Source organism: Haliotis rufescens, unplaced genomic scaffold (genome assembly GCF_023055435.1).
Source record: "Haliotis rufescens isolate VD_foot unplaced genomic scaffold, xgHalRufe1.0.p SCAF_9, whole genome shotgun sequence".
Lineage (NCBI taxonomy): Eukaryota > Metazoa > Mollusca > Gastropoda > Lepetellida > Haliotidae > Haliotis > Haliotis rufescens.
In genome coordinates this window covers 5557134-5569924 of record NW_025964383.1, presented here as the reverse complement: position 1 = coordinate 5569924, position 12791 = coordinate 5557134, and the positions used below count along the sequence as shown (strand labels likewise).

The following is a 12791-nucleotide window of genomic DNA, read 5'->3' as shown; positions in this document are numbered from 1 at the left end:
TAACCTCTCTGAACAGACTTATACAGACAGAAAAAAAATCAAAATATTATTCTCAAATCAATAACTACTCCACACCAAGGCGATAAGAAAAGAAAGACAATGATTAAGCTACTGACGTTACATGATCAAGTTGCACGGGAATCAGGCATTCGTAGTGATGATAGCCATGGTTATGGTTAGGATGTTTTTGGTTGAGGTGTTGAGGTGTTTGAGTGAGTGAGTGTGGTTTTATTCAGCTTTTAGCAATATTCAAGGAATATCACGGTGGGGGACACCAGACATGGGCTTCACACATTGTACCCATGTCGGGAATCAAACCCGGGTCTTCAGCGTGACAAGCGAACGCTTTAACCACTAGGCTACCCGAACGCCCCCACCAGGATTGAAGAAGAAAGGTGAAATGCATAGATAAGACATAAGATAAGTTTAAAAAATCGTTTGATTTTAGTTGCGATTAAGAAAAATATGCCAAGTTAACTGTGACTTTGAGTAAGTGAGTTGGGTCACTGGGGCCACATCATTTCTGCTGTGGAAGACTTCTCACATCACCAGGGGCAAGCCTGGAAGAGGGATCCAGGCACTCCATCATCGTTGACAAAAACATGTGGGAGGCGTTTTATGTTGGAAACAATCAGCAACAAACTCCATCAACGTAGTCCATCATAGTTAGGTTCAGAACTTTTCAGCCACCCCTTGTAACCTCGAGTCTAGTAAATTTATCTACCAAAATTTGACATATTAATACTTCTAAATGACGCAAAAAGAAAAAAGGCTTTAGCACAAACTGTTAATATCTGCATAATGTGATGTTACCAGTGACAAGGGCTGTTCCATCATAACTCCACTTCCCCGACAACACAGCACCTTTGTGGGCATCCACACTCTTCTCAACACGCCCTGTGCGACTGATCAAGTGGAATTTGCCTGCAAAGCATAAATGCAGAGTAAACGTATTAACTTAATATTAAATAACAAGGATACACAGTCATCAACATACCCTGTTTAAATATGTATAGCAATTCATGGGTTATTATCTTTTATGTGTTACGTTTATAATTGTTATCATGGTTATCCTTGCAATAAGACAAATTAGGTATTGTATTAGTAACTGTAGAACATACACCTTTCCATGCTCACAGAAGATGAAATTACCAGAAGCTAGAAATGTAGAAGAGTGTCACATCTTTGCGCAGAATTCTGTTAAAAATGACAGAGTGAGATGAAGCTCACCGTGACCTACTAGTACTACTATTACATTCTATTATTGCCAACATTTGTCATACGGAAGTAATCAAATATCATAACTACCACATGTATAAGCATAAAAAGATGATGTGTTTGCAGAAGAATACATTTTAGTGAAAATAGCAAACATACTTTTAAATATACGTGACCTTTGCTGTGACCTTGATCTTTTACATAGATCAGTTTGATGAGATGTACCAAGTTTAATTAACATACAGTAAAGCCTTCTTTTTCAGGCTATGACCTTGAGGATAACCTTTCCACCCTTGACATGACGGATCAAAGTGTCAAGACAAGGAGACATATGTAACATTTCCTTGAGATCTACATGATCTACATGGCTTCCATCGTCTTGCCATGCCTATTAAGTTTAGCACATCAATTTCATCACATGCTTAATGAGCATGCTTACAATTTTACATTATTGAATCAGCAACAGTTTTGGTGCAATGGCAGGGTCATAGTTGTGTGAAACCATCAGTTCTATATTGTTTAGATTTGATGAGATAATTTCACCATGATCTAAAGATGAAAACATTTTCAGGATTGTTTTTTCTCATAGAATAAGTCTTCAGCAACCAATGTTTGCTGTAAAAGCCAACTATGCTTGTCATAAGAGGCGACTAATGGGATCGGGCGGTCAGACTCGCTGTCTTGGTTGATGAATGTCATCGTATTCCAATTGTGTGGATCGATGCTCATGATGTCGATCACTGGATTGTCTCGATTATTTACAGACTGCTGTCATATAGCTGGAATATTGCTGACTGCAGCGTAAAACAACAAACAAACAAACTTCATAATTTCAGTTTAATAAAAAAACAAATTGATTTACGTACACTTTCAAAACAGAGTAGCACTGAGCATGTGCTGAAGTTTTTTGACAGCCACAAGGCAAAATCTGTCCAAAGATTTTGCTTTCATAATCTCCATTTCCATGCTCAATGATATCTCCCTTTATTATACCTACCAATGAATGAATATAGCCAAGGGTCCACTGCAATTACCCTAATTTTAGAGTTATATATTTGGGAGTTCCTCAGATCAAAATACTACAGACAGAAACCTCAACATGATCAAGATTCCTAGAGTCTCTCATTATAACTGTTTGATTAGCATTCTAGAAGTTGTTGAGTACATAAGAAAACATACCACTTTATTGATAACAACTTCTGGTTTATTTTCAATGTTTCAATGTAGATTCCTACACCTTTATCAAGCTGGAGTGACTACAATCGATACCATCTTCACTGCTTCCCTATCCCTTAGTACCACCCTCCAAGCCATCGGCCTTAACCCTCCATTCAACAAGCAACCCCCCAAAGGAGTTATCTATAAGATAATTGTGACTGTGGTGACTTGTACATTGTTAAACCTTCTGCCCAGTAGATAAAAGCATCAAACAACAAAAAACTTCAACAGCCAAAGCAGACAGCAAATCAACCCTCTCAGACCACAAGCACAAGTTCTTCAGACACCAAATTTAGTTTGTCCAAATCTTGTGTTCCATTTTCTACCAAGCATCAGGACTTTACAAAAAGAAAACTCTCAGAAGCCATAGAAATCCCCTGCCACAAACCTTCGATCAACAGTGATCAAGGATATTACATCCCGTCTGCCTATGAAGATCCAATGAAGGAATATTTTTTTTAATTATCCAATCAGCTTGTTACTACTTTCTAATCGTTACTGTACATCCTGCTTCATTACCTGTATGGTATTTGTTATTCTTACTGTACTGTACATCTGGCTTCATCCAATTACTTGTGTCCTACTTGTTATCCATTAGCTGTTGTTATCAAGGTTAATCTGCTGCTTATCATTAACAGTGTAAGAATCTACATCAAAATGTTGCTAAATGCAATAAACCAGAAGTTGTTAATCATAAAGTTGTATCTTTTCTTATGCTATATACAAACAGGCTTTGTGTATTACTGACCATCAGTAGATGTGAGGGCAAACACATCCCCCCCAGATTTCTTTGGTCCACCACTACTGCCAGACTTTGGGAAGAAGTGCATACCAGTTGGGAAGCACTCATTCGGGAGAGTAAGCAATTTACTTGTCTCCAGGCCAGTCAGCAAGTTCCATTTCAAGATGAGGTGGTCATCTGCACCTGAGAACAGTTCATCAGGCGATGTCCATCCGACACAGCTCACCAGGTCAGAATGTGAGTAAGGTTAAGGCAAACACACTGATTGTTCATGATATGGAAACAGTATTATAAAATATTAACATCAACAAAATGCTTGAGAGAAAACATAGAAAGATTAAAACAGATTTATCAAACAGATTTCATAACTTCTAAAATTAATATCTCCAGATTAGTATTACCATACAGGTGAGTATCAAATCAAAACAGGCGGTGTAAAAGTAGCTATTTGATCTTTAATACATATAATCAGGACAATATAGTGAAGACTGCCTTCATAATTATACCCACAATTACACAGAAAAACATCATGAATAAAACAGTCAAACTTGTGACCATTAACGTCACCAAATCCAAGTCTTAACTTACAATGAACGATTCCAAATAGTTTAAATATCTTATGTACATTACTCTTATTATTGGTACAAATAAAATATTTTAAATAACGAGTTTGATTCTGTTTGAGTAGGGTCTTTGTCCAAATTATTCCATTCTTGGACAGCTTATGGTAAAAATGACTTCTTAGAGAATTCAGTACGACACAATGGTATTTGGAGTCTATTTCATGACCTTGTATAATATGCAGAGGCATCAAATACATTAGATGGAATAAGTTCACACATAGTTCAAGGTCACTTTTTGGTGAGTACTTAAGAAGTGAATCCAGTTTCATCACAATTTGCACTCTGACTGCTCCACAATATGGTTCTCAAGGCATCTAAGTGTAATTTTTCTAAAAGTAACACTTGAGTTTTAGTACAATTACTACATATGTAATCACATATTGAGGGATCGGTTGACAATGAATTTATCTCACCGAAATTCATTCATACACACCCGGAATATATGTCTGAAGTTTCACGGAGTAAAATGCTTTGATTCAGTCATTTTGACAGCAAGCAGACGACACAAACGAACCGAGTTACTTCCATTTACCCAAAGCATTCTGATAAACATTGGTTCATTTCAGCTCAATGATGCTTATGTGAAATAAGCAAGTTACCTACGGTGTGTTACAATTGACTTCTCGGTAGGCTACTTGATGGGGTTACATTGAACATAACTGCCCACTCCTTAACCAATCAGAAGCTAGTATTTCAATGTAAGGTAAGATAAAAGCACATGTAACCCTAGTGATACTGCTACAACTTATAAATATAGCATTTGCTTTCTTAGCAGTTATCTACAAAAAAAATATTGGATGAGATTAACAATTGCATACATAGCAGATAAATACCTATAATATTATGTAAAATGCATTATTATTGAAACAAGGCAATATGTTTTAGTTTAAAAAAATATATATTTCCAAATATCAATTGATATTTTGTGAAAATGAACCCCCTACAAACATGACAAAAGACCTATGACTCCCCTGTAGAACAGCTTGGGAGTCATAATGACCTCCATGGGCGGATACAGAGTTGATTTTTTTCGAAATTAAAAAGGGGGGGGTGGTGCACCCCCGCACCCCCCCTTTTTATTTCGAACAAAATCTTTATTTCTGTATAAATTACCACCAAAGACAATAAATAGATTTTAATTGTGCACCCCCCCTTTTCAAAAAAGCTGTATCCGCCTATGACCTCCAGATTATGAGGCTAGGACAAACCCTGAATGCACACAGAAATCATAACAAGGGGATATCTGGGAAATCTGGGGAGTAGATAATTATAAGGAAATTGAGTCTGTCCAATTGCTAGCATGTAAACAGTTTTTAGGGGTCAAGGCTTCCACATCAGACAATACTGTCCACAGTGAATGTGGAGTGAGTGAATTGGGTTTAACGCTGCTTTTAACAGTATTCCAGTTATATCACGGCATGACAGCTTAATGTGGTAGGAAAGCCTGAAGTGATGCAGATGATGGGTGTCTAAAATTAAGCACCTCTTGTATAATATTGGATTTGACGTTTGGGAAAAACAGATTGTTGATTTTCCAAACTTAGCTCCAAGGTGAATTATTATGACCTATTTAAAACATCATTCTGTGATGTTTATAGTTATTTGCTTTAACTAATGGTAAATTTATGATGGCAATAAGTCGTTTCCTTTGCAAATCACATTCTTAACATGTTGAAGTAGGATGCTGTCACGGTATAATGAAACAGCAAGAGAGTTGGGTGTGTTGGTGTGTGTGTTCTATGCTGATCTATAGTGCTAGCCCACTGACATACCATCCCGCAGTCTAACATGAATACCCCACTCAGACAGTATATTGGCTCCAAGCCTACCAACCCTTATTGCTGAGCGCCGGACAGGGTGGTAATGACAAGTACCATCTTTTAACATCTTTTAGTATGACGCAGCTAAAAATCAAACCCTGGACCTTCTGCTTTCCGGGTGGACGCTCTACCACTAGACCAAGGAGGCGGCTAGTTGTGTGGAAGAAGAATATCACTTTTTGTTACTTTGTCAAGAATGTGTTAACATAAGGCATCAAAATTTCCATGAAAAGCATTATGTCCATCCTACACAAGAAAAATCCAATACTTTAATGTGTGACTATGACCAAACTACTTTAAGAAATATTGCAATGTATTTGTCTTATGCCTTTAATTATCATGAATCATTATTATATGCTATGGACCATTAAATGTACCAAAGGTCATTGGCCTCTACTTTTACTAGAACCCATCACTGCCGTCATGTGACCGTCTGAGGTGGCGTCACATCTGATCACATTACTGCTTGTCACCCATGCTGAAACATTTTCTGAAGCTATGGTGGGGATGCAGGTCTGCGACAGTTGGGCCCTTAGTAATGCAGGAGAAGTATACAAACGTAATTAATATTCAGATTTTACTCAATTTTTTACTTATTCTGCATTACTCTGTATCAGACTGTATGGCGGTGGGTATACCTTCAGATGTTAAACCTCAATATATATATACAATTCCTTCAAACAACATTTGTGTCAAGGGAGCTGTCTGGCAAGTCAAAGAGCCAGACGGTTAACCTCGCTCAATCTTATCCACAGAAAGACACGAGAATTGAGGATAAGTCCATGTAAACAAACAGTAAATAGAAATTAGCTAAAATCTTAGCAAACTGTGTCACCAAGCCAAAGCTAAAAAGCTTGAAAATCCCCCTAATGGGCATGTCAAATAAACATGGCACGAGTCGGGTAAGACTGGCTCCGGACAGGAAGAGTTCATTATCTGAGTCGGAGTTTGGTTACCCTGCTGGGCTACTACCTGAGGGCCAAAGCTACGGACGCCTTTGATGTCTTCAAGTGCAACATCTTGAAGATAATGGCTGGCGAAGACCTTCAAGAACATCCTTCCATGATTGCTCTAATATAATAGTTGCTATGTTAGAGCCATGGTTGAGGTTCAAGGGCAGTGATCTCTTAAGCCTGCAGGATGACTGCGCATAACCATAGAGATATGTGACTGACTTGCGTCCGTGGACGTCTGGGATGCGGGAATGAAAAACCGTTATCTCTTGCCACGCCTAGTTTTTGGGCGGCGGATTAAAAAGTTATAGTGCGCGTACAGGGCACAGCAGGAGTTCACCCTCATCTTCGACCCCGACAATCTTAGAGATTGGTGGAATGGAGAAGGACCGATAGGGTTGTCCTGGTAGCTGATTCTTGGCTATGAAAACCACTCCCTATGCACCATGCTCAAAGCTTATACAGATAATGTCAAGTGCATGTAACTCACTAACCCACGCTGCAGTGGCTAAGGCCAAGAAAAATTGATTTCTTGGTGAGGTTGAAAAAGGAAGATGCGTTAAGGGACTTGAAGGGGGGCGTGCACAGTCTTCGAAGTAACACATTCAAATCCCAAGTGGGGGTAAGGAATTTGGCCTTCTGATCCTCAAGTCTGAAAGATTGTAGGAGGGCCTGTAGTTCCAGGACTTTGGTCATTTTGGTCCTTCAGCCAACAATAAATGAAGCATTACCAAATACGTTGTAATGGTGCTACCTTTCAAGTGTTGTTTGGCACACAAGTGTAGGAGGTACTAAGAATAGACCAATCCAGTCTGTAAATAAAAATTGGCACATGTGTCAGTTTGGGCCAATCAGAAGGCCGAGCGCTTTTTGCAGATTTGTCAGACTTATTTCCAGGGTCCACAATGCCGGTGAAGCACTGTGCACACGGTTTGTGCAACTCTGACTCAAGATATCTGTTGCGTATTGCTGTGGTTCGATTCTTACCTTTCCCCAAAACAAAACGGTTGCAAGAAAAGGTCTCATCATGAACTTAATTTTAACACAATCTTCCATGGCTCTTACGTCTGCTCGATGATTAGGATATGCACAATATCCAGCACTTTTGAACAAAAGCATTATTCAATACAAGTACATGACAACAAGTAGCAAGTTAAGATTTCGTACTGTTAATTAACAAGGATTGTGATTGTAACAACCAGAGCTCCAGATAAGCTTTTGGTGTTGTGGGTATTTTACCCATGCTTTTTAAAATCATTGGGTATCAGTAATTCTATCTGGGTATTCAAATTTCTGTTACCCACTAGTTTTTACACATGTGGGTATTTAAGTTAAATATTTAAAAACACTATTCATCTAGTCCCTGCAAACTGGTGTCGTGTGGGTTCGAGAGCTTTATAGGACTCAAAAATACCACGATACTTCCACAAGAAAGTGTGATGGCAAATGATCATGATGTAACTGTCATCGTGGAGTTTGGCAAGGTTGACGGAATGCCCATTTATAATTTCAAAATATGTTGCTGATTTGCTAATCGAATACGCTGGGTTACTTCACAATATTTTGATGATAAGCACAAGTTTTATTTTTGTAGCTTATCTGTAATGTTCTTTGCGTATTTGATACGCTTGGATTTTAGTTTACTGCATTTCTGATGCGTATTTCACGCAGATACACAGCTTATCTGGACCTCTGAACAACAAAATTATTCCTGAATTATTCCTGTTTGTGGCAATATTGGGCTTTGAGTTAGCAGCATATGTGGTTATGATATTGTAGAATGTGCTATTAAAAGTGGATAAACTCATGATAATGTCCTTTTGTGCTTTGTATCCTGCAAAATCACTGCTATCAAAAATAGGCTGTGTTGAAACAATTTCTTATGTTGCCAATCTATTTTTTAGACCACCAAAGACCTTGACATATCAAAAATATGCAAATTGCCCATGTGCTTGTGTTGACTGTTGTCAGAACATTACAATGGAAAGTAAATTGGAAAGGTCAAGACAAAATGTAATAGTTACCCTGCCTGACATGTGCAGTGGCTCGCTGTGATGCTCTTCTCAGCCTCCTCTATAGTGATGTTGACAGTATGTGGCAACTCTCGACTTCCTCATTGACTGGTACGGTTTAGATCGTATATCTACCTAATTTTAGCTCACCACATACAATTTAACATTAAAAATATAACCCTTAACAAAATATGTATAACCCCTCTCTTTGATCTTTTTGACAAGCAACTGGTAACAAAATAATCCAAGCCTAAATCATCACTCACGCAATCAAGTTTCATGGGTTGTGACGCCATAACGATCAGCGAGTGGTTGTCCCCCTAATGTCAAAACAGATGGCGGAAGCTTGTGGGCGGGGCTTATCGAATGGGACTGGATCGATGTGTTTAGGTGACGCTGTAGTGGGATCCTGATTCTTTGCCTTACAAAAGGATCAAAAGATTGTCACTTGTCGTCGTTTAACTATAATTTTCTATTAGCTGTATGCATTTGTCTCACTGCCACCAATGGCCACTACTAATCCCATAGCAGGGATAACATGCACTCAGATTTGTGCGCTTGCACTGTTGAAGGACCCAACTGTGTAAAAACATTGTCTGTTTCCTAACATATTTCATCATGTTTATTGATAAGAGTCTCTTAGCCACTATTCAAGTGGTAATGGAGCAGTACATGACACATTATATGTGTACATTAACGCTCTGGGGAGAATGCAGATATCAATAACAGAATGCATACATAGATAAAGAGTATTAATGTTTTGAGCTAAATCAAAATTATCGTTGTATAATGTTAAGGCCCTCCTGTCTATTTGAATAAAATGTGTTCAATGGGTTTAAAATGAAGGCATATTGGAACCAAAAGCATTTATAATGTGAAACACTATCGGATTTGACAGCGCTCGTTAGTGGAATATGTGGACACTCGCTAAGGGTAACCCGGTCAAGGCAGGTGAATAACTTCGGCTGTATCCGTCAAAAGCTGATCTTAGTTAATTGACAACACACCTTTTCCGGAAAAACAGTGTCAAAATGGCGGCAATAAACAAATAAGCGACAAGCGAAGTAATTTCTTTTGGTGAGTCAACAAGCGTTGATCAAGATACTTCCCCATTTCCCTTCTCTGCCACTGTCAGTCATGTTTCGCATGCTGTGGCGACAGTAAGTGTTGTTGAAGTTCGTTGAAATGTGTGAAAAGTTACTGCATTTATATCGCATTTGAAACTATTTCTTTGCACACGATAATTCTGATAATGCTTCTTTCAATCAAATAGATAGGAGGGTCTGATGTTATACACTTTAAGGACATACTCAACACACCAATGTTGGGAGTTTTTTCCTAAAAATATTAGATGGCATTACAATGGGGTGTACTTCTTCAACTCAACAAACTATCTAAATATAATTAATTTTTTTAATGAAGAGGCCATTGAAAAGTAATAATTACGATCAAGGATAATCTTGAACCCTTTTAATACTATTGATGAAGGGCAAAGAAGATATAATTAAAGTTTATAGAGATATGCATGGTTGTCTTTCTGTCGTGAATTAATTACCCAGAAATCATATGATTTGGCATCTTTTTTCAGAGTAAAGCTAAATATTTAAGAAATATTACATATATTTTTACCTAGCTAATTTACTTTTTCAATCCAAAATTTTGTCAACCTAACAAAGGTTCTGGCACAAATACACAAACAACTTATTGCACACACCCTAGGCCTTTTTATTAAAGGAAAACAACACTCTAAGTCCAAATTTGAATATACATGTACATGTGTATTGAAATAAAGATGGCTTTTTTATTTGCAGATTCAAAATTTGCTTATTATGGACAAAGTATGTCATGTATTTTTCTGCAAGCAGAGAGTACTACATACAGCTTGTAGAATAATAATAATAATAAAAATAATAATAATAATAATAATAATGTGACAAAACCCTTTCCACATCCAAAAGAAATCTCTGCATAAAGCAGAGTTGATTGTACAATTCTGATTATATCATGAGCATGTGTTTAGGAATCACTATACCAGGTGTTCGCAAAAAGGTGAGCGTATGCTGCCCCACCGGTGGCACCCATCACAAACACATGCAAAGGCAAGTCAAAAGCCCATGCAGAAAAAGACTATAGAAATTTAGGGTACGCGCACACCATGTTAACATGTCAGCTCCATTGAAAGATGAAGTGAACGGGTTACCGGTCTGTTATTACCTCAAGTTGTGGTAATAAGATTATGATAATTATACTCGGGACCCATGGTACTGTCATAGCGACTGATTTACGACACCCATTGTCTGAAGAACATTTAACTGCAAAGGCTCATTACCCTGGAGCCATGACATCTATATGCCTCGAAACACTTATTTGCTGTTATTTATAAGATGCTAATCCTAATTGTAAATCCCCGTTTTTTGTGTACATAGACCGTCTGCCATCCTGATCGAAATGTGCAAGTATGTCACTGATGAATTACTGTTTACATTTATATTTATTACTTACAAAATGTCAGGTGACCGTGGCTATATAAGCCATGGTCCAGAGAGATTGAGAAGGAGGGAGAGGAAAGAAAGGTCTTACCCTTAGCCTAGCTAGGGTTAGGCTGGGTGCTCCGGGGCACCTAGACAACAACGACTACCACTATGTGCTGACCTGGCACATAGTGTCTTCTGTATGTATATATCTACATGTATAAAGTAAAACTGTATATACCATCGTCTCCAAGTTGTCACTTCCTACTGAGAACCATATGTGATTTCTGGTAGTTCACGTGGGACACGCCTCTTAGCGGCTGTCGATTAATGCAAATCAGTAACCAGGAAGTGCTCGCTTCGTAGACAATTTCAAATTTCCTCGGAATGTTCCGTCTGCTGTAAGTAAGGAGTTATTAACGCAATGATACTTACTTCTGGCATCTTTTTTAATATTGCCTTACCCCCATCTATCAATGGACAACGATTTAACCCACAGTTTTCGAAGTAAACTTTCTCTATTGACCTGAACTAGATCATATGCATATTCATGGCGACTAATTGCACATTTTTTCCCACTCTGTGGCTAGAACCTATTAGAAGATCATTAGGGCCATAATGCCATAATTAGAAATACGTTCTTCACTAGTAGCCAAATGATAAATACATACTATATAGGAGTGCTTTTTTTGTATATTTATTGTATATTTATTGTTAACTTTTAACACATTTTTCATTTTTTGGACAAATTATTGTCATCCAATTTTTTAAACAAAAATCTTTAACATCATTTCTGATATTTTGTTGTTAATTTCTAAAAAATATGTTTTTCTTACTTATCGGTAAATATGCATTGAATACCTATTACTGATAACACATTCAGAATTTTGACCTACCTTTAGAATACAGCACCACAAACTTTTCAAACACATGACAATAACCTATGACGTAATTTGTAGTATTTTGTTACCAGTCACACCGGCGAAACAATGCCCTGTGACGTCTTGGGTCATCGAGTGTGCATAAGCTCCCCCCAGTGATCCATCATCTCTACACGCAATGTCATTGAATATGCCTGCCGATGTTGAGAGTTTTGAATATTTGTTCACTAAATATAGCCTGCATCGGCGCATTTTATAGCAAGCGCTAGTTTATGAAAGCACTTTTATTTTCAATATATTTTTTATTTCGTGTTTTTCGTAATTCAAGTGGCTAAAATTATGATAAATGGGACCTAATACACATATATTATTTTTGGTTTAATAAATTATCATTATTATGCACAGGAAAGCAGTTTATTAGGTAATATTATATATTGGCGCTGAACACATCCAAATGTCGCTGGTGTTAGGGTAGTTACCCCTAACTCTATCCTTAGCCTTTGGATCCCCATTACAATCAATCACCCCTTTACGATCATTAGGGTTAGGTACCCGTTTAGTGGCTTGTAGAATTGATTCTATAGTTTCTCCTAATATTCTCCATACCAAAATGTCGAGAGAGAAAAAGGGATGAAATGGTTTAGTGTCGAATATTTTGGCTATTGGGAACTGTCCTGGAACATTCACACAAGTCACTTTCACCCGCTACATTTATTCAGTACTGATTTAAAAGCAAACTCACCCTTGTGTCGTCACTAGCCATGCCTCCCTCATTCCTTACTATTATCCACATTATCCTTACAGTGTTCCCTACCACACTTTTCTGTCACAAAAATCACCCGACGAATTGTGT

The 12791-nt window shown here is 37.8% G+C and overlaps 1 protein-coding gene across 1 annotated transcript in view; it reads right to left on the bottom strand.

The window, feature by feature from the left end:
* The window catches only part of LOC124151449 (intraflagellar transport protein 80 homolog), a 132805-nt gene that overhangs the window by 116854 nt on the left and 3160 nt on the right, over positions 1 to 12791 (bottom strand). Inside the window, exons 2-3 of the mRNA XM_046523927.2 lie at positions 3185 to 3415; positions 814 to 924 (exon numbers count right to left, since the gene is read on the bottom strand). Of these exons, the coding sequence (XP_046379883.1) occupies positions 814 to 924; positions 3185 to 3415 (342 nt within the window). The remainder of the gene's footprint in view (positions 1 to 813; positions 925 to 3184; positions 3416 to 12791) is intronic.